A 22,014-nucleotide genomic window follows, 5' to 3' on the forward strand; every position below is an offset into this window, starting at 1 on the left:
TTGTAGCTGATTTGTGCAGCACTGGTGCACAGCTCAGTTATTTTTCTAACCTTCTGGGACTAAACAACCAGAGGGTTAACCATTTAATTTTCTGTCAATCTTGTGATCTGAGACTAAACATAAAATTTTGTGGTGAAAATTATATTTACTTTATTTAGAGTGATATTGAAAATAAAGATAAAATAAAAAGTTATCTGGTTAAAAAAAAAGGACATGTCTGTTGCAGGTAACTTTTTTTGGTTGCAGAATAAAATGTTAGATTTTTCATACGCCTTGCCATTTCTTTGCATGTTGTAAGAAATATATGTAAAAAGCCAAGTCAGGCAAGTAGAGTCACAGATAACATGAACGTTATGCGACATATACTTACCCGTTCTAAAATGATATGTGACATGGTGGCATTGGCGTCCACTATGATGGTGGCCGTCTTGTCGTCACGGATCTCTTTCAGGAGAGGGGTCGGGTCCTGGCTATCATCCAACATGCGCACTGACAGGGTTTCCTTGGAGATTAGGAACTGTCTGAGCAGCTGCTCCAAGTTCAACAAGCCTGTCGATGAAACATACAGAAAACACATGTGAGGATCGTATGTCAGAAGACGACACATTTTTAAACATTTCAAACATTGTTCTGTTATGTTTTGTCTTGTTCTGCGCTACGTTTCAGATTTATTATCTTTTTCATTCGTTCTGCTCCTGCGTGCTCCAACCAGCTTTCCTTCTTTGGCAATGGCAGCTTTTCTTCCAGCTCACTAGTTTAAAGTCAGCCTAAGCGCCTTGCTGCTTCACTATCTTCACTGGGGCGAACAGATGTCACAGTGACACGATGGTGGAAACAAAGGGTACATGAAGGCACCCATAAATGTCAATACACCCTGCACAGTGTTGCAAAGACGACATCCGAGATGTCAAACTGCCCGACACGACGATAATCCCTCAAGCAAAACTAAAACACAACTAGAATCAAACTTCCTGAAATGCTGGTACTGTTGTTCGGTCCAGTTATAAGGCATCCTGGAGGGTTTGGTGAATCTTCATTCATTGCTTAAACTGACAACCATTGGCAATTGACTGCAACACACCACTCTCCTTGTGATGCCTGTCCTAGATGTGCCGGCTGATTGCAAATTGTATCGGTTCTATTTGTTGATGGAGATGAAAATGGCAAATATTTTATCAGAGTCTAATCACAATTTCATGACATAGAAATAGAGTCCTGAAAGAAAAGCATAGCCTTTAAAATAAAAAACATTTCTAACTGATTTCTAGCCCATTTGTGTAATTTTCCAACTTTTGTTGAGTATACCTGATATTTAATATTTGAGCCTTCAAGTACGCTCTATATTAAGACTGTTCTGCCAAAGTTATATTTTTATTCCAAAGATAAACAACAAATATTTCTCACGTTTGAGATACAAAACAGAGTTTTATGATGGCGAAAGACAAAAGAGGGTAACACTTTATTTGAAGGGGTGTGCATAAGACTGACATCACACTGTCATAAACATGACATAACATCTGCCATGAACATAAAGAAGTCTTTATGAATGTTTATGACAGTTGTCATGAAGTGTCATTCGGTACACTTTTAATGCAAAGTTGCTCAAAAAGTTGCATTAAAAGTCCATTAAAAATGCCAAATTTGCATTCAATTATCATAATTTACAAAATCATGCAAACCCAAAAGAGTTTTAAACAAAATCTAATCTACACATACAGAGTTGTGTGAAATAATTTTTTCAAAGATTTTTTTTTTTTTGTACAAAAACACTGAATGAGCACTCTTCTGCGTTTGTTTATGTCCAGCACAGACAGAAGTACAACTTTTTCCTGTGTTTTTGGGGAATTTTATAACTCTGCGCATGTCCGTGCTTCTATATTGTGCACATAATGATCAGATTATTTAATTGACTGTTTTGCACAACGTGGAAATCACAGGACCCTACTTATGGACAATGTCAAAAATTGTCTGCTTTGTCAAAAGTCTGCATCTGCACTAAAATAAATTCTGGACATTAAGTTGGGGTGAATCAAAGGCGACATAACACAAGTCTCAAAAAACTGTGGTGAACTCATTACCCGGATAAGGTAAGTGAATGTGTCCCAATTAAAGCAAGTCTAACTAAAACAGTCCTGGCAGTCAGTCTTACACTAGCAGTTCCTGTGATGTAATTAGTTAATTTTTTCATAAATGAGAATAGACACATTTTTAAGGTATGCTATGGGAAAAATACAAACTGAACAAGGCTGTCAGGGCCAGATTAGTGGTTGCACTGTTGGTATTTACCTGACCTTGAAATTTGCTCTTCCCATCTGTTTTGTATTCTGGTGCCAAGCACAGAGGACATGATGCACAGGTGTGATGAGACTCACAAACAGGGGGAACCTCTATGCAAATTAAGCAATGCTAACCAAGTTCAATCAAATTCTGATGGAAAATATCTTTCAGCCTCATTGTTGTATATGGAAAGTTAAAAATTTTTTACAACAATAATATTAATATGTTGAAATTACTTACTGCAAGTGTACACACATTGAAATGTCTTCGGCTTTTGTTTCTTTTGAGGATCATCCTCAAATGATCCTCGGACAAATTATAATATTTTAAGATAACCTAAGTACATTCAAACTGAGGTTTTAAGTTGTTGTTGTTGTTGTTGTAGTAGTCATTTCGCTTTTCACAGAATCTTTATAAGAATGGTGACTTCCACACCTGCAGAATCAAGAAGTCTTGAAGTCAGGCTAAGAAGGTTGAAAGATCACCAAAAGCAACACATCTTACTCCCCTGTAAAGTAATTCAACAACAGTTGAGAAACAGCTTTTGACAAATTTTATTATTCTTCAAGATGTTATAAAGCCCTTCGGTAGGCTTTGAAACTACAAAAACAAAAACAAACAAACCTGCAGTTAAAGCATTTGATTTTTAAAAAAGGGTTAACTCCGGAATAGTGTTTAACCTTTCCTGGTTTGGGAACTTCCTGCTTGGGAACCATCCATTAATAGGTTGAAGAATATCTAAAGCAGTGCAAACCTAACTTGACATACTAAAGGAATAAATTAAAAAGGAAAAAAATAAAAATAAATAAATAAAACATATTCACAAAGGGTCCGCCTCACAAAACCCCAGAATTTCAGAAAAAGAGCATCATAGGGAGAAACGTATCGGCAGTGTGATGGTCAAGAGCTTTTATGTTTCCTCAGAATCTTAATGTGTTGGAAAGAGCTTCTTAAATGTGTCAATGGCCAATTTATATATTTATGTATACAGTATTTATCAGCATTTTCATAACAACTAAAGGTGACGTAGATAGTTCACTGTGCTATAAAATGGCACTATGTCCCTGGAAAATACATAAATTCTGCTTCCTACCAGAAAATCTTTGAGGATAATGGCTCGCTATCAGTTTGTGACTTTAACTTGAAGTTCAAAAACCTGAATTAAAATGTGAACCCAAAAAAAGACATGAACGACTGGGATCTCAAATGTTTGATGGCAAGATAAGCAGGTTTATACAACAGAACGATGGATTTGAGAACTGCACATTGTATTCATCTTAAAATTTGCGATGATGTAAATCATACACTGCTTGACAAAAACATCTTAATAATGAACGCATTTCTAAGCAAGCAGATATTATTTGAAACTACTTAGTCTGTTTAAGCTGACATTTAAATCGGTGTTCATTAAAGCTGAAGTATAAATGTCACTTGTAAATTAATTGCTTATATTTAAGGATGCAAACATGTTGTCATATTAAACCTGCAGGCTCTGATCTGAAAACTGTCTCTTCACACCCGTCCTCCGTGTTTACATCATTAAAACATCCAACAATGACAACACCCTGCTTTCAAGAAATGTATGCTGCGTTTTATGATTAAAGAAGCCATCTGAAGAGCAGTAAAGCACAGCATACGCGACAGCTTCACAAGTCTCACCTTGACAATTTGGCAGATTTCATCACATTCATGCAAAGTTTCCCGATATTGATACAGAAAAGTCGCTGAAAGGACACGACTTTATAGAAAACTGTTTGCATTACCACCGTTACCTGCCTCTACACTTTGGCGTCAACAGATATTTATTGTGATTTTTGCCATGATGACAGCAGAGCAATTTATCCGTCACGGGGAGACCAATTTTGCTGAGGCTATTTCAAGTTATCAAACTCGGTTCCTTCATCTTCTCCAATAAATTAACATTGACTGCTGTGCTTCTCAGCTACCGACATCATGTCTAAGAGAGTCTATAATTATGTCCCAGTCTGAATGTCTTATGGCCTGTCTGTGTGGCAGTACATCAGTGTATGTGTGTTTGTTTTTATATAACCTGTATGTGATTACTCCTGAGACATCAGTCCCAGCTGCTGTTGGCTTTCCTGTCTGTGTCTGGAAGCTGTCAATTCAGCTTCCGCTGTTGTATTACACTGAATCACTTTGATGAGCTTGAAATAGCCTCTTTTTACGCCGCCTTCCTGGTCTGCCTCCTGCATCCATTGACTACTGTTTTACAGGCCATCAAATACCATTTCGCATCGAGTTTGTGACATTAGATGGTTTCAGAATGCCAGACAGCTCAGCCTGTAAGGTACACGCACAATAACAGAGACACTGAGAAGAAAGAACATGCAGCGTGCTGGATTCTTGTAAGATGCGTTTCCTGCAAAATAAAACCAATTGTTAATCAAATGAATGAACCTTATGCCTGTAGATAGAGGAAACATTTATGAGAAAGGTCTTTTTGCAGACACATTAAAGAAATAATAATAATAACAATAAAAACTGAATTGCATGTGGTTTGTTTAAAGAAAGCCAATATGTTAACACAACATTTCAAAGACTGTACGTCTGTACGTGTCTTCGTATTCTTCTTGCCTTAGACTATTTTTTTGGGCTGTACTACAGAAGAAATAGTTCTCAACTTCTTTGGCAGACTTATACGTAAATGTTAAGAATAAGGTCACAAAACCACTTTTGGAATTTAATTTTTATCTGTGATGAAGTCAAGGTCAGGACTGTAAGGAATTTGAAAGTGGTTTGTACTTTTCTTTAGACTACCTGTTTACTGGAGAAATATTGCAGCTGTTTTATCCTCAGATATGAGAGCAATATCTGCTGCTGTCCCTGAACTACTGCTGTTATTAAAGCCACTATAAATATGAAAAATGGCTTCATCTGATCTCAGCTGTTGTGTCCAAGCCCCAATCATACACTTTTTGCATAATTGTTGCCAACAGTTGTAATCAAACTCAGCTTACTCAGTTAGCCGTTTTCTATTCTTTCTTTACTGTCTGACCTCAATGTGTTCTTGTAGTTTTCTCAATTCTTCCCTTAATGCTTTACTATTTTATATGTTTACAGAATATCATAAACACGTAGCAACAAAATCTAATTGCACATTTTGAAAGTTCCAGTTACTGAACTATTTCAGCTAGAAAATGCTTAGATTTGTTTTTTTTGTATGATTGACATTAAGTTACCAAGTAATCAGTAATTTTTTTAAATCTATTTTTAATTTAACTCTGCCATTTAGCTTATTTTCCATCTGAATGTGATATATATTTTTTTTTAAACGTTTTTTTTTTTTTGTGGGAGGCGAGAGATAAAGCAGAGCAGCAGACAGCAGAAAAAGAAAGTATGTCTTTATTTCTTATCTTCAACGTACAGCCCTTAAAACCACAAAAAAAATCTGAATATTTTTCCAAAGAAACTCTGAGACATTACAATAAATCAATGTTTGTGAGGGATTTCAATAAGTGGGGTTACTCATTAAAACTTGCTTTTATTTAGATCCATAATTTTTTGTAAAGGTGTTGTAGCAGAGATTAAATCAGTGACACTTAAGAAATCTCCCTGTTTATTGTTCCCCCCCAAAAATGAAATGGGTTTTCCTCCCTTTGATTACACTATGTTGTGCATCGTTCCTTTAAATATCTGTGTCGATACCTGAAAATCGTAACACATATCAACTCATGCCTATTTGTGACTGTTTAGCTACTGGAATGGAGATATCTTATATCACTTGAAAATAAAGGAGACTGTATTTTTGCCAGATAAGATGCTGAACTACTACACCAAAATCACATTACATTGCTGCAAACTATTGAGTTAGAAAGAATTATGAATTCCATAAATCTGCTCTGAATGGAAGCAGCAGAAAACAGAGCTAAACAATAAGACAGAAGGTTGATCTGCGGTTCACACTAAAAATAGTGTTACTCCATTCATTTGAGTCAGACAACATCGAAAACAGATGCCACAGCTCATTATCAAAAGGTAAAACACAAGGGGGAGGAACGTTTGCACAATGCAGTTATTTATTTCTCACAAACTACTTTTCCCAATTCCTGTGAAGCCAAATCAACCCCTCGCTGCTATGCATGCCTCACACTTGACTCCAGCAGCTCAGGCATTTGCCATGTTAATATTGATATGTATGAATAACTAAATCTGAGCTAATCAGATTTTCCAGATTAAGTGTTAGAGAAAACTAGCTTGCTATTTACATAAGACACTGACAAAATGGGTTGGCGTTTAATGGGATGTGATGAATTTTTGTCAGTGGGATGGGAGATACTTAAGGTGCAACTAAAACCCCCAAATCAACTTTTATGCAATCTGTCTAAATAGGTTCTTAAACATGTCATCTTTATTTTTGTGTGCAAATTTTCTTGTAAATTAGTTTAATTTGTTTAATTCTGTATTTCGCCTTAAACCGCCGCAAGAATTATGACGTTCGTAGCTTGTCATTTTTAGAAACTGAAACCAAATTGTGTTTGTATATTACAACATCAGACAGTGACGTTAATCCGCAGCAGCTACGACAAGGAACCTCCATTAAAACCATCAGGGTAGACATAAAGTTATTCTTTAAGTCTTCCTACTGTCAGATATGTTCAAGAGCTATGGGTGGCTGATTAAAGCGACGCCTTCACCCCCAGAGAATGCATAATATAACAGATGGTTCTGGCGAGAAGAGAAGAGCAAGGCTTTGTGCGTCTTATGTGTGTTAGTGACGCCAAACTTCCTCATTGGCATGGGCGGCACTTGGCCTCGACTCTCTCTGAGACACACAGATAAAGGTGAGGCCTGACATTCAACCGAGCCAGCCACTTATTCATCTTTCTCTTGCTGTCACTGCAGGACGCCTGCACACACAGACCACCCCTCCGCCGCCCCTAAGTAAATACTGCTGCATCACCGAGGCACGGGCAACGTAAAAGATTTAACATGGGAGTTCTAGGCGGCAGGTGACTGTGATTTCCTTGACAGGTGCAGGTGAATAATATATAATAAAGCACAGTCACGGGAGATGTGTTAACAAAGACCTAAAAGCCCTTTTGACAGCTGTACATTATGTTGAATCATCACGTAGCCTCGAGCTCTAAAGTTTTATGACTCTGGAAAACCGTTATGGCCATTTAAAAGTACAGCAGACAAGGTGAACAGTCAAAATGTGAAATGTAAGTCAGAGTAAAGTCCTTGCCAAACTAATCCAAAAATAACCACAAAAATGTAACATTAACATTTACATCAGGTGAGAGCTGAAATGTTTTCATCACTTTATCACACAGGATTCATGTATGGGATTCTCAAACAACCTCTGCATCAATAAGATGCATCGGTTAAAGCAGTGCTTCTCAATTCCAGTCCTCACGCCCCCCTGCTCTGCATGTTTTAGATGTGCCTCTATTCCAGAACAGCTGATTCAAATGATTGCATGACCATCAAGGACTGCAGAAACCTGTTAATCACCCACAGATTCAATCCAAGTGTGTGGTAGAAGGGAAACACCTAAAACATGCAGGGCAGGGGGGCCTGAGGACCGGAATTGAAAAGCACTGGGTTAAAGGTACATGTTACCTCACATGCTCTCAAACTTTTCAAATTGAGGCCCCCTTATGTCTAAAGAACATACTTAATTGCACTTCTTTGGCTGCTGCTTCCATTCAGAGCTTCCATTCAGAGCAGATTTATGGAATTCATAATTCTTTCTAACTCAACAGTTTGAAGCAATGTAATGTGATTTTGGTGTAGTAGTTCAGCATCTCATCTGGCAAAAATACTGTCTTTTCGTCATTAGTGGGTCTGTATGTTTTTTCATACATCAAACTTGGGGCTGAAAGTAAAGCGTAATATAAACGGCAGTGATGCCACAATTCAAGTTTGCGTTTAGATTTTTAACAGTTAATGTGAAATGCTTGACAGGTGAATAATATATAATAAAGCGCAGACATTTCTGACATTGATGTTTTAGCTTGAAAGTTTCCAAACTGTAGATGTTGCACAGTTTTTCATTTGAACAAATGTGCTTTTTGTTACTTAAGTTGGTTTCTGTATTGGCTGCCTCCCCTGTCTCAACATGATGTGTTTTTGCACCTTCAGAATATGCTTTTGAATAATTCAAGGAACTGTATTGTTTAGGATTTTTCCTGACATATATTTATTTTACTACCGTATTTTCCGCACTATAAGGCAGATTATAAGGCGCACCTTCACTGAATGGCCTATTTTAAAACTTTTTTCATATATAAGGCGCATAGAATAGACGTTTCAGTTTGGGTTGCCACCCATCCCGTATTGAACCTATACCTATACGGGACGTGATTTGTTCCATACTCTACGAATGTGGATGTGTAATAATAAAGAAGTGGTCCCAAAGTGCTTTATATAGTAGGCTGCCCCAGTCATTGTTTCACTCACGGTGTTGGTCTTGCGATATTGTGCCCAACTGTTTTCTGGGTAACACAGACCAACCGACCCGCTGCCGCCGCAGTCTCTCCCCCGCCCCCCCGGCTTTAAATGTATAGAGGCTGGTCCCTTGGTAACCCTAGTCGAAGCACCTCGGATGAATATCTAAAGCCACTTTGTTGTCAACAAATGTCAACAAAACAGTCAGATTCCGGTCTGCGAGGAGAGCCTTCCGCAACTGGGCCGGGGCGTGGCCGGACGATGGTCACCCTTCTCCGTTCGAGCACAGCATGTTCGTGGAGAACGTGGTGCTAAATGACCTGCAGACAACGTGATTATCAGGTTGGTAGGTAGATACATAGACATAATATAAGGATAGACGCCTCATGGACCGCTCTCGCCCATTGTCGCTGACGAGATTTAGGGCGGCCATCTTGGAGCGGTCCACCGCTCCACTCAGCTTATGTGTTTAGCAGSCACAATGACGTATCAGCGCATTTAATCGATCATAACACACTTTTTTGTTACTGGAAACCATATTCAAACATCTATCAAAGCTACATTTATAAACAATTGTATTTTTTAAGTATGTTTTTAATAAATAGTTCAGCATATTTAAATAAGCTTAGTGGCTATAACAATAGAATATGAATGGAATATTCTGATATTGATATATGATGAGCATATTACAAAGCACACAGCCGTTCATAATTTATTTAATCAATTATTTAGTAATATCAATACATATTTATATAACGATACAAACACAAATAAATAATGATTAATACTGAATAATATATATTGGATACATGTATATATATATATATATATATATATATATATATATATATAGTAGCCAGCACTACTATTGATGGGACAAAAGAGTGCATTTCTATAAAAATAAATAACAAAATGCAATTTAAGACCATATTTAAAATGTTTTAAGGTGTGGCTACTTAATACCTTGCAGAAACCATGTAAATAGTTGAAACTGCTTAAACACATGAAAAGAAAGTGACAGAACAAAGTTTTTTTTTTTGTCAAAAATTTGAAGAAATCTTAAACCTGCACTACAGTCTTTGATCTTCTCCTTGTTTAGCTCAGTGACAGGTGCCGCCATTTATTCATGAATGAAAGAGCAATCCTGTCACAAACACAGGAAACAACATAATTATCAGCTCTATGTGCAGAGCTGTGTGCACACCTTGTTGTGTGTGAATAAACCAGCACTTTTCTCGGTGTTTGCTTCAGACTTCACAAAGAGACGAAACAAATAAAAAAAAAAACATAAAAGTCAACAGACATAAAAGTTTCAGCACATACATCAGTAGTAGGAGAGGTTAGATTAATGTCTGCCCTTGTGTGCACCAAGCCGTTGGGCACACCTTCCCTCCTGACTGCTCAGCCATTGCTGGAAAAATATTCATGAATTGGTCACGCTATATTAGGCTGTCACTGGCTTGGGTGATTAATGATTTCAGCACATGTGGATGAGCCACTGACCGACAGCAGCCCGCCAACTAACCAACTGACTGCAAGAACTCTCGACAGGAACGAGGCTGCTGGTGCAGGAGCCAAACTCAAAGAGATATCAGCTTAAACACCCGTAGGCTCTAACCTATATTGCTCAAATATAAACACATGAACAGAGACACGCACATCCAAACCCAGCCAGACTGTCATTAGCTCCAGTTTCTGTTGAATGATCACATGACCAGAGTACAATCAAAGCTGCCCTGTCATTTCCTGGACCGTCTCCGGCTTTCTGTAAATGTATAATTCCAGGATTGTTACTTTCCCCACATTTCCTGACCCGGGTCTTTTCACCTCCATACACAAATGCCAAAAGGCATCCTCTCTGTTTTCATTTCCGACTTCCCATGGTTTCTCTTATCTACCTCTAATCTCCCTTCATTTTGCTTCTTTTTATTTCATTTCCTTCCCGGTCCACTTCAAGCTTATTGCCACAAAATCAGAAGCTACTCACAGCACCAAACACATAACCAATGAAAATGAGAAATATATTGTTAATACAGAGACCTTAAAGTCAGAAGGTGCCTAAAAGGTTCATTTGTTGTCACAGACGTTTTAGCTCTCTGAGGCAATAAATGCCACCGATCTAAGACCTTAATAGATGAAGTGACTGATGGGTTTTTCAAGAAAAACAAGTACTGATGTGCACATATAGTGCATGGAAAGTTATATGAGTGGGTGGTGTGTCATTTAATTTATTTTATTGTATATTCCATGTAGAGTTGGGCGATGTTGCCAAAAAACAATATCACAATATTTTTTTTAAATACTTTGATAACGATATCTCATTTGATTTTCCAGATTTTTCCTTTATAAAGTCAATACACTACAATATTGTATTATCCATACAAATTTACGCAATGTTGAAAGCATCAACAAAAACTCAAAATAGAAATGTAAACTAATTTGGCTAACAAGAGAAGGAACAGAATGAACAGTTGAAAGTAGATACAACTAGATACGACGTATAAAAACATTTCATTCCCACTACCAAATGTTATTATATCACACTAAATCTTGCCAGTATAGGTCAACTAGGACTCCTATAATTATTTCTATTTGCTAAATGTCAAAATCTTTATAGAACTTTCTTCAAATTGAGATGCTTGCAAATGCCATTTCCACACCACAAACCATTTTGGGAAACTAATTCATGACATTTTGGTTAACGCATGTATTTTAAGGCAATATGTCCAATAAACATCAATCCTTGTGCGACATCGTGGGAAAAAATTTGCCTAGTAATGAGGAAGAGAATTGCGGACAAGTCCACAATTCTGGAGACAATTATCAACAATTTAGTTATACATGAAATTTGACCAAACGTGGAGTAAAAACAATATTTAAAAAAATAAGTGGCGGTGGTAGAGGAGGGGCTTGTTCTCAAGAAAAATACAGCGATCTCAGTAGACTAAATAGTCAAAATACAGAAACAACACTTTTTACTCTTTTTTTTTTTTATTTCCAACAGAAGGACACTAAACAGACAACATTTTGGATGAGGCTATGAGTTTATACTGTGAAACTACAGCCCTGTCACACTCTTAATCCCCAACTTTATTTGTATTTTGTGACAGGATTATATTTTTATCAAAAAATTTTTGCACTACTTGAAAAGAAGAAATGCTGCAAAATCGGAAAATACCCAAGCAATATTCTATTGTACAAAAACTTTTTGGTTTTGTATGCAAATGTTAGCTGTGTTTTTTTTTTTTTTTTTTTTTTTTTTTGCAGCTTGGTGACAAATGGCCTCACAAGAGGTAGTCAGATGGTTGCAACCCAAACCTAGCTCCAAGCTAGTGCTAAATCCTACACACTGTTCTATTGAGCGACCAAACAGTTTTTTAATGAAGTAAAGACCAGAAGACATTAAAGGAGGGAGTTAAAAGGCAGGAGAACTGAGTGTGGAGATAGACAGGGTGGGTGTCTCAGAGTAGCTTATTGCCACCTCTGGGCTGTCTGACACATGGCTGATATCTCAAACCTATTTCTTTTCTTCAAAGCCTTCTACTGATTAAAAAAAAGGGGGCTAGCTGGTGCCACAGGGTCACAGTGTCTTTGTCAAGGGAGTTGTAATTACCGAGCGCTGGACCTCAAGAGGGTGGGAACAAACCCACATTTAATCTTCCTCTCTGTTTACAAAAATAACTTTCATTGGGGAGAATCACAAGCTTTAAGGTCATTTAGTTAAATATCTTTTAGAATCTAATAAGGGCCTCTGACAAGAAGGCGGTCAGATCACTGCTGGCTACAGCTGCACCCTCCTTTGTCTTAAAGGTTGGTTTTCTAACGCAGAATGTAAGAACGCGCGCACACACATGATAGATCAGCCTGACACAGCGAAATGCGATGTCCTAATTTTAAGAATGACAATTCAGCTGGAGCGGGGAAGTGATTCCGCAGTAAATGTAATTTGTTTTTAAGTGGGCGGACTGCTGTGAGGAAGTTGTGCAGTGTGGCTGTGTGGAGTGCAGCAGCTGCTTCAGAAGAAAGCAAGCCACAGCACCGCGTTTGTTGTCAGATTACAGACGGCGAGCATGCGAGAAGCCCATGTGTGCTAACATGTGTTAAGGGATAGCAGACATTAGACAAAGAAAGTGTTTGTACTTTGTTGGCAGCTGCAGGGGAGGCAGCTTTGTGAACCTTCTCTGCAGGTGTGTATGTTTATGTATTTTGTCAGGAAGGTGTGAATGTTGCACTCACAGTCAGCCTGGGCACAGATGAGGCAGGAGGCGGTACTGTTAAAGAATGTAAGAAGGCCGGCCACGGCCAAGCTGATGTCGGTATTTGTTGGTCTCAAGTCCAGAGTTGTGAAGCGGGGGAACTGCACCTTCAGGATGTCCTCTGGAGCCACTTTGACATACGGTACCTGCACGGAAAAGTTGTTGTTAGTTTGCCTGTAATTTAGCTATCCGCTGTTGAGAGGCTGTATTTTTCACCTCTAGCACACGTGTTGATAAAAAGGAGAAGAAGAAAAAAATATCTAAAGTATCACAAACAAAATGCAGGGTAAAAATAGTCAGCAAGATGCCGGGTGATGATCAAAAGAATGAATAGCTCAGAAGAAAGATGTTACAGCAAATAGGATAAACTGCAAGCAACAATAACCCCAGGGGTCTGTGGTGGTGTGCAAATTCACAATACAGACATTTTTTAAGTTACCAAAGCGGAACGTCAAAACAAGACTGAATGAGGAAACTTATTTTTATTCTCGAGTGCAGACAGGATCTTTGATAACAAATCTTTAATTGAGAAAAAAAAAAGAAAAATCTCCGTCATAAACGTAAAAATAAAACCTTGCGATCTGCTTTTATGAACAGTTTAGTTAGACACGCATGCAATTTAGCCAAATGTGGTGTAATAACAATAGTTTGATTAGTGGTGCTAGAGGAGGGGATAGTCAAAATACAGACGCAACAATTATTAACCGTTTTTTTATTTCCAAAAGGACACTAAACAGCCAACATTTTGTATGAGGTTTTGAGCTAATTTTGTGAAATTAGTACAGCCCTGTCACACTCTGTTGTGCCAGCCTTTTGTCTTAATTGTGTTGGACGACATGGCGCTTTGCTTGCACATTGCCTTTCCATGTATTTAACATTGTACCAAGCAACAATTTGATCGCCACATAAGCCAGCTTGTCACAAATCTTTGGAACGTATTGAGACATTTTGCTACATGAGTGGCACAGATTATGTACCCTAAATGTGTTCTTGACTCCCAACTGCAGCGCATCTAATGCAGCGCATTGGGTGGTCACAATGCTACACAATCACTGTGTTAGATCTATGGCAGATCCAGGCGTCATAATCAGATAAAGAGCAAGATTAATGTTTTCTGAGGTTAAGACCTCAGCATTTACCAGTGTTAGAGCTGCTTATAAGATCCCAGAGACATTAAGGAAACACGCAACATTGATTATCTACAACTTTATCCCGAGTTTAGTAACAGAACTGGCACTAAACTCTCACTTTGAAATGAGACAAATTAATGAACATAGTTTGTATTTTTAAAGATCTTAAATGAAATTGTTTCGGTTATCTTCAGCAAGAACATATGTTTTGCAACCAAAATGAACTATACCACCAACCATAGCTGTATTTGATATTTTGGTGTATTTGCAGACAAATTTCACAAATAAAACAAAAAATTGCAGGAGTAAGTAGAGATCAATGGTTCACTTACTCATCAGTCCAACTTGTTTAAACAGCCTCGCTGTCATGGTGACGGGCCATAGCCACTCTCATGTTGTATGCAGTTTTCCCTTCAAACTTTTTCTGTCACCGAGTCTCTCTTTATGACAGTTGCTGACAGACAACCCTCCTAAGAATCATAGAAGGCGAACCGGTGTCATGTTTGTGCTGATTTTCCATACCACACGTATGACAGAATAAAAATCTGCAACTTAAACATACAGAAGATGGCCTAATAATATTACAAAATCTCATGCTATGCCAGGGATTAGACATGGTTGAAACTGAAAGTGAACCTTATGCCATAAGTAGCAGTTTCAATTATTTGAATAATAAATATGTGACTCATTAGAGGTACTCAGAAAATTGAAATGTTAGTCCCAGAAGGTCAGTTGACAATTTAATATATAAAATAAGTGTGATTTTATGGAAAAATGCAGAACAGGTTTTTCTATAGCTACAATTAATTATAAGATTTTAAAGAAATGCTGTGAACTCGTACATTTCTACATTTTGAACGGTGCAGAAAATTATGTAGGCATTTAATTTTTTTTGTTTTGTTTGCTTTGGTTGAGGCGCTGCATGTTTTGCATGGATCTAAAACCTAGATGCATGCTTTACAACTGGAAGCACCTGTAAAAACAAGAGCACAAGTAATATCTGAAGTATGAACCCCAATGAAAGAGGAGTTTAAAGGAGGCTTTGTGGATGCAGAACGGGACCAAAGAGAAGAGGGAACAGGGGGCAGTTGAATCCGTCTCTACCACTGATCATAAAGGGCAAGGATTATATCTCCAACATCTCGCTGGCGGGTTTTCTAAGACAATGCAGAAATTTAAAAAGGAGCAGCAAAAGCAAACAAAGTGGATCAGCAGGGCTTCTAATGACTGATGGTGTTGTCCAAGACATGTTACTGTGCTGTCTGAAAATTAAACTGTTAACATCTTTTGACTGTGATGAGAATGTCCTACAACAACAGTCTTCAGTCAGAAGCCTCTCTATACTGACCACCATCAGAGATATTTCCTGCCTAGAGCATCACCATCCACAGCAGCTCCTTGTAGATACTTAAAGGGGACCTGTTAATTAAAATTCTCTTTTTTCATGTATTTGCATTCCCACTGACCTCTAGAAACAGCCCAAGTGCTAAAAATAAACACCTAGACGAACTGTCGTACAACTGTGCATCTGTTTGCAGACATTTTTTCAGGTACAAAGTTGGTGGGTGTGGCCATCAGCAGTTTACTTCCAAAATAGTGACGTAGCCATAAAACAGCTCATTCTGGAAGGAGCTAAAAATAGGCCAAACTGACCAGGTGAAATGTTATGTCATTACAACCTTTATTTTTTCTTATTCCACTAACTTGTAAACAAGTGAAATATGTTGTTTCCATCCCAGAACCTAATTATTTTTCAGAAGAAAGAGATGGAATAGATATAACATTTTTACGATTGAAGAAAAAAAAAAATCAATTTGTGGATGTATATATGGCTTTTAAAGAAGAAATCAGCAGGTCTGAGCTGTACAAAATCTGATATGAAATTGTCCAAATCTTTGATTGATCCATGCATTGGTGTAATTTACTAAACTGTAACAATGCAAACAGAAACACATTACATGCATATAAAATGTCAACAAAGAGAAAAAATGTATTTCTCTTTTAATAATATCTATACAAGTGGAACATTGCTGAAACAGAGTACATAACGTGTAGTGGATTGCATGCGTTTCCCCAGACATCAGGAAAAAGATGAGACACAGTGAGAACAAATATAGGCCACTGAAGCTTTGATTAAAAATCGATAAATACATAATTATTCTATCTAAATCCCACTGGGAAGTAAACAATCTTCAGTACGACAGTCTGAAGCCTTTTCAATTAGGTTATTTAAGAAAGCTGTGTTCCTCGGCTGCCTTTAATAAATTTATCATACAACTCCCACAGCACAAACAGGCATGTTTAATGCTATTCATCTCCCCTGTGAAAACAGAGGTTAAGCACACAACAGTTAACCTTGCAGCCTTAAGCATTCCCTGAGCACAGAAACAAAGCCCCAGTAGCGCTACCTACAAATCCTGCTGAAATGCAAACACCTTTTCAATTTATTTCCCTTAGATAACATCCGTCTCTGCATCAGTAAGATGCATCTGCAAGCAATATAAAAAAAAGAAAAAGAGATGCTGACAGTAGGCTACTTTTATTGGGGCATGTGAGGAAACGTAGGATGAGGAAGAGTGGACCGTGGGGCGGAAGGTGTCATGTCAGTCACCTGGTGAGGCGTTTCAGCTGTGCACAGTGGGCCTTGGAGGGGATGTAGGAAGACATGCTGAGTCCAAGAGAAGATACAGAAGAGGCAACTTCTTCATCATGGCAGATTGCCTGTCTATGTGCTTCTCAGCACCCATACGTTGCTTTCCCCTTCGCACCTATATGCCCACGATGGGTTTTAAATCCCTGCCCATCAGGACGTAATGGAGTCTTTGGGTGTGTGGATGGATGGAGGAGCAGCCAGCTCTGACAGCTATTCGTTCTTCCAAAGGAGTCTTAAAATCGTGGTAATAACTACACACCACACAGGGGAAATGAGACCCTTTCCAGTCGTGTCCTTATATTCCCTGTTGCATTTCTACAATTTCTCACCATCTCTTGTTCATTTCTTTTTGTTAATACCGCACACTGTTTACTCTTCTTGTCTCTTTTCCAATGCACTCTTCTCTTCCTTTTCAGCACCGCAGGCTGTGGTGCAACACACCTCCTTTCCACTCACAAACCAGACACACTTTGGTGGGCTTTTATCGGTGGGGGTTTAGGAGGCTGTCGACACAAACTCCGAGATTCACTTATAAACACAGACAGACACATATAGTCTGTCCTTTTCCATCAGCATGGTCCTCTGGACCCTTCTGCAAAATACAGCAATATCTCAGGGGAGCTACTCGGCTCCAAGTCAAAATTCCTCATCAAACTCCACAGCATGCAGCCGTCACTCATGGAGGAAAACACCCGATATAACATCCTAATCCTTTTCCCCTGTTATAATTTCTGTAAATGTTTTAATGATGCTACTTTGTTTTTATGAAAAATCACCAAGTTATCAGAAAATGGAAAAAAAAAGAAAAAAAGATGTATAAACAAACTGCAACAATCTGGCTTATCTATGTCAGGGACAGCTGATCTACTAGGATCATCTTGTACAACTGTCTCTGTAGCAGACAGAGAACAGTTAAAAAGAAGACAGCCGATGCAGAGTGACAGCGGTGTAGATGAAAATGTTTATGTTGAAGTAGAAGACTAGTTGGAGATTAGGAAAGGGCAACAGTAGCTTAAACAACTACTCTTATAACAAATGTAGACAATATCGTCTCTGAACACATAACACCACCTTGAAGCACACAGCAGCAGCTAAGAACACGAGACAGAAAACAGATGGTGCTCACTCAAATTTTAACAGCTTGGGAAAAAAATGTTGACAGGTCCACCAAATCTTGATTTGATGGTCGGGTCAGAAATGACTGCTTTGCAGGACAGGTTCAGCTCATCACATGCATTAACCAATGATGACGCTTCAAAACACTGCTGGAGTTAAGAACCGTATATTTGACACTACAGAAGTTCATCTATATTTAGCAAGAGGGCTGTGTAGACTGGAAGTAGTTTAAAACAGGCAAGACAGAACTTTATCTATATATCATCGTCAAACACAATTCCCTTGTCTGCAACACACATGATTAATTGGTTCTTGTACAGTGGCAGTCACTATCTTCTTAATGCAACAATGTTCAGCATGAACACTATAAAGAATCTACTCCGAGCAAAAACATCAATCTCCAAAGCAATAACAGCAAGTCAGCATCGACTTCAGAGTCATTTGGCTCGACTTCTTATCAGAAACCAGCAGCTAGAATCAATCTCTACGATGACAGATTAAACAAGAAAGTAAGACGACGGTAAAATCTCATTCTACATGCGTCTTTGCAGCTTCATGACTTTAAGTTTAGCTATCCCACTCAACAACATCCTCAAGTAACACTGTGAATTTGCCACCAAATAGATATGAGCTGGTAGATTGCCACTAACAATTATACAGACATCACATCAAAGACCAATGGAGGAATATGCTCTTTGTCCGGTTTCTTTTCTCATGGCATGCCATGAAAGTATCACTAAAAAGGTTTTCTGTTTTGCTGGTAAAATCTTCTGACTTTACCTCATTTGAGAATAAGGTGTAGGTTTCCAGATATATCATAGATTGTATTTTTTTCATTCCAAAAATTATCCTGAGATCCTCAATCTTTTTCTGTCTGTTCTCTGGCTTATTTAATCCCCCCACATCTCTTTTGGCATAATTTATTTTTGCTTAAATTACTGCACAACCAGTTAAACATTTACTAAAGTTGCGTAAACATATTTAGACAGAATAAGAGATTATTCAAATTTGTGTAAGCAAGCCAATGAAACAAGTGTAGTAAACAGGCTAGGCATTGAAAGTAGACAGACTGCTCTTTTAAAGCCTCTGCTTAGGGCTTTGACACTAATGGTGTGAAACTAATTATATTGGAAAATTATGAGCAGGGAAAAAAAAAATCTCTTGCAACAATACAGCCCAAGGTAAATTCTGCACTTTTTAATAATTTGGTAGCTTCACTGAAAAAAGAATTTAATACTGGAGTGAGAGCTGTGAAGGACAGATGAGTGTCAGGTGGGTCAGACAGAAAGAAAAATGGAAAAGACAGTAAAGGAGGAACTGGCGGTCTGACTGAGAGGAGATGAGGGCGATGGAGTGAGTGACAGAAGAGAGGCTTCGGCGGGGGAAGTGTCAACAAAAACACAACCAGGTATATAAGGTACGAACTGGGAGTGATGAACAGCAGCGCAGTCACAATTAGCACTTATTAAGTGTCAGTGAGTTTCGCAGGGCCAAATTTATTCCTGTTGTCAGGGGTACTCTTTTTGTAAGAAGTACAATGGTTGTCAGTTTTTGTGCAAAGGATCCATTTTCCTCCAACAAAACAATACAGGACTGTGCAAAAGTGTTAATTCCCCTTGAAGCTTTTCCCATTTTCCCACAATACACAGTCAAATTTGTAATTTAATACGCAAATACACCTATTGTATGAATAATTCTGTACTTTGAAAACATACAAAGACATGGCTCATGGTATTTCTGGAGACTTAATCATATTCCTCCACAGCTTTAGTAGCAGGCAACTATTGGCATAAAATGTGGCAGTTTGGGAAAATGGCCAAAAATGAATCAATTGATAATGAAATCAACAAGATTTGTATTTTTCCGCAAGCAATGTAGTGTCATTCTTAAAATGTGGAGAACCCAAATGTAGGCTAGCGCAGTAGTTTCAAAAAGGTACATTTAATAAATATTAAAAAATCAAAACTACGAGAAATAGAAACACACAGGTGGTTTTGTTCCTCAGGAGGAGCAAAACCACCTGTGTGTAGTAGAAGAATCCAATGAGGAAAGAATAAGAAAGGAACAATTAGGTGAAGTGGTTACACAAAGCATTGGCAAGCAAGTTAATTAGTAGAATGAATGTCAGCTGTGAGGGGACTGAGTACTGAGAGCCAGAGAGAAATAGCCAAATGAAACAGAGTTAGCAATGCAAGAGGACCAAGGGGAATAACTGATCAATAGGAAATAATCAGAACTAGAACAAAGCACAATTAAGAACAAAAAAAACAAAAAAAAACAGAGTTAAATATAATTCAGTATACCAGAATTGCAACTCAGTAGCCAAATAAAATGCGTCGGCATGCATAGAATGATGGCATGTTAAGGAACACAAACATGTGGGATACAGTCTCATGGGCAGATAATAAAGGAATTGAGCTCCTACAAACAAAACAGAATATGAGGCAGAGAACAAACCCGCATGTCTCCCCAAAACACCATTAATTCCCAGAAGATGAACCTTTATGCTGTGAAGGCAGCATGAAGGTCACAAGTCAAATAATCAAAATTCTAGATATTGTTGGAAAAGAAACGTTTTCTTGGAGAACAAAGTTTTGCTGGACAGCAAAAACACAAACATTCATGGTTTAATTGCCAAAACGTTCAATGCACATTCATGACATTAAATATGCACCAGATTTCCAACTATTCCACAGCTGTAGTGACGTTGAGTCATGTCCTTTTGATACCAAGTTGGAGAAACCCTACTGCTAATTCTCTACAACTGCCCTCGGTTTTCTCTTTCAGGTCTGTGTTTGAAACTGAAGCTGCTTGGAAAGACTGCTTGGATGTGTGTCACTGTCCATTTATATTTGTTTATATATAAAGATGTGTGTGCGCGTGTGTGTTTCTTGCAGTGTGACAGAAAGGTTGGCAGGTCTGCAGACAGAGGTTTGACAGGCGTTTAATGAAGAAGCTCCCACAGGACACGGGTTTTGCACACACCTCCACAAAAGCACCGTATGCACACATGATTGGCAGAGGAAGAACCTTTTTCTCAGCTGCAAAAATACCCCAACCCAATTAGAATGGACTTACGATATGTTTGCCATTACAACACGGAGTCTGAGCACTTAAAACGAGGATTCAGGTGAATCACTGCTTTTTCAAACTGACATGTGAACATCAGTTTGCTTTACCTAAGCTTAGCTCTACCACCAATATAACTGTTAGAATTTAAAAACTCACCAAAGTTAGTTAAAAATGTATCAAGATATTAGTGATGTGTGAGTAAATTAGATTTTGTTTCTTCTGCTTATTTCAATAAGCTCTTTGTTGCTACTGACACGTTTCCAATTCGTGCAGCAACATGGACACTGAGAAGGTAACAGGAGGCTGATGGGAGGGTGGAGTTTGAGCATAAAAAAGGGGCTGGATGTGCAGTGGTGCCATATGGAGAGCTGGGATAATCAGCATCTGCATCTGCCGGCTTGGACTCAGAGGAGCTGCAGAACAAAACAGTTTATTAAAGTATCCCTGGACTTTTATGGGCCTTGGAACGCTTGAGGTGCAGCTGTAGGAAGGTTAGCTTCAGTGTTGCTGTGTTGTGAAGTGACTCATTTACAGCATTACCTGTTGACCTGGCCATCAATTAGTGTACAAAACATGCCTGGCAGAAAAAAACCCCCACACACAATTGTCCTTGAAATCTCTCAGCACTTATGCCAAGTGGAAAGCATCCACTCAGTCTGAGTGTACTAAATACAGGGTTTCTGAAGCCCAGTCCCTTTAGGGTCAAAAAGTGGATATAGCTAATCAATTTAGAGATCATCAGTGAAACAGATCCAGCTGTCAGCAAAGAACAATGACTGAAGACCGGACTAAAAATACCAGACTGCAAGCCAGAGTTGTGTTGGCGACCGTGCGTCACAGAGCAGATGTTGTTAGAGACACTGTACATAAGTCAGCAAGTGGGATGCCAAGGCTGAAATGCTGGAGTGGAGCTGGCAGGGATGGTGTTGTGAGGTTGACAGGGGTAGGAGCACAGGTGGTAGTCTATTATTGCAACCTGATTTGCTTTTGAACGGGAGGTTTATGGGGAATTTAGAAGAACCAGCTGTTGGTGTTTAGAATAAAAAAACAAACAAAAAATACAAATGAAGCTAGGTGGGATAGAGAGAACCAAAATAAG

At 38.4% G+C, this 22,014-nt stretch overlaps 1 protein-coding gene across 6 annotated transcripts in view; it reads right to left on the bottom strand.

Annotated features, from left to right (window-relative positions):
• grik4 (glutamate receptor, ionotropic, kainate 4) overlaps positions 1-22,014 on the bottom strand; it is a 347,487-nt gene that overhangs the window by 111,201 nt on the left and 214,272 nt on the right. For all 6 annotated transcript variants that reach the window (XM_017308264.1, XM_008425649.2, XM_008425647.2 and 3 more), the window contains 2 exons: positions 12,925-13,090; positions 371-549 (listed from right to left, as the gene is read on the bottom strand). In XM_017308264.1, coding sequence (XP_017163753.1) covers positions 371-549; positions 12,925-13,090 — 345 coding nt within the window. The remainder of the gene's footprint in view (positions 1-370; positions 550-12,924; positions 13,091-22,014) is intronic.

This window comes from Poecilia reticulata, linkage group LG13 (genome assembly GCF_000633615.1).
Source record: "Poecilia reticulata strain Guanapo linkage group LG13, Guppy_female_1.0+MT, whole genome shotgun sequence".
In the NCBI taxonomy this organism is placed as follows: Eukaryota; Metazoa; Chordata; class Actinopteri; order Cyprinodontiformes; family Poeciliidae; genus Poecilia; species Poecilia reticulata.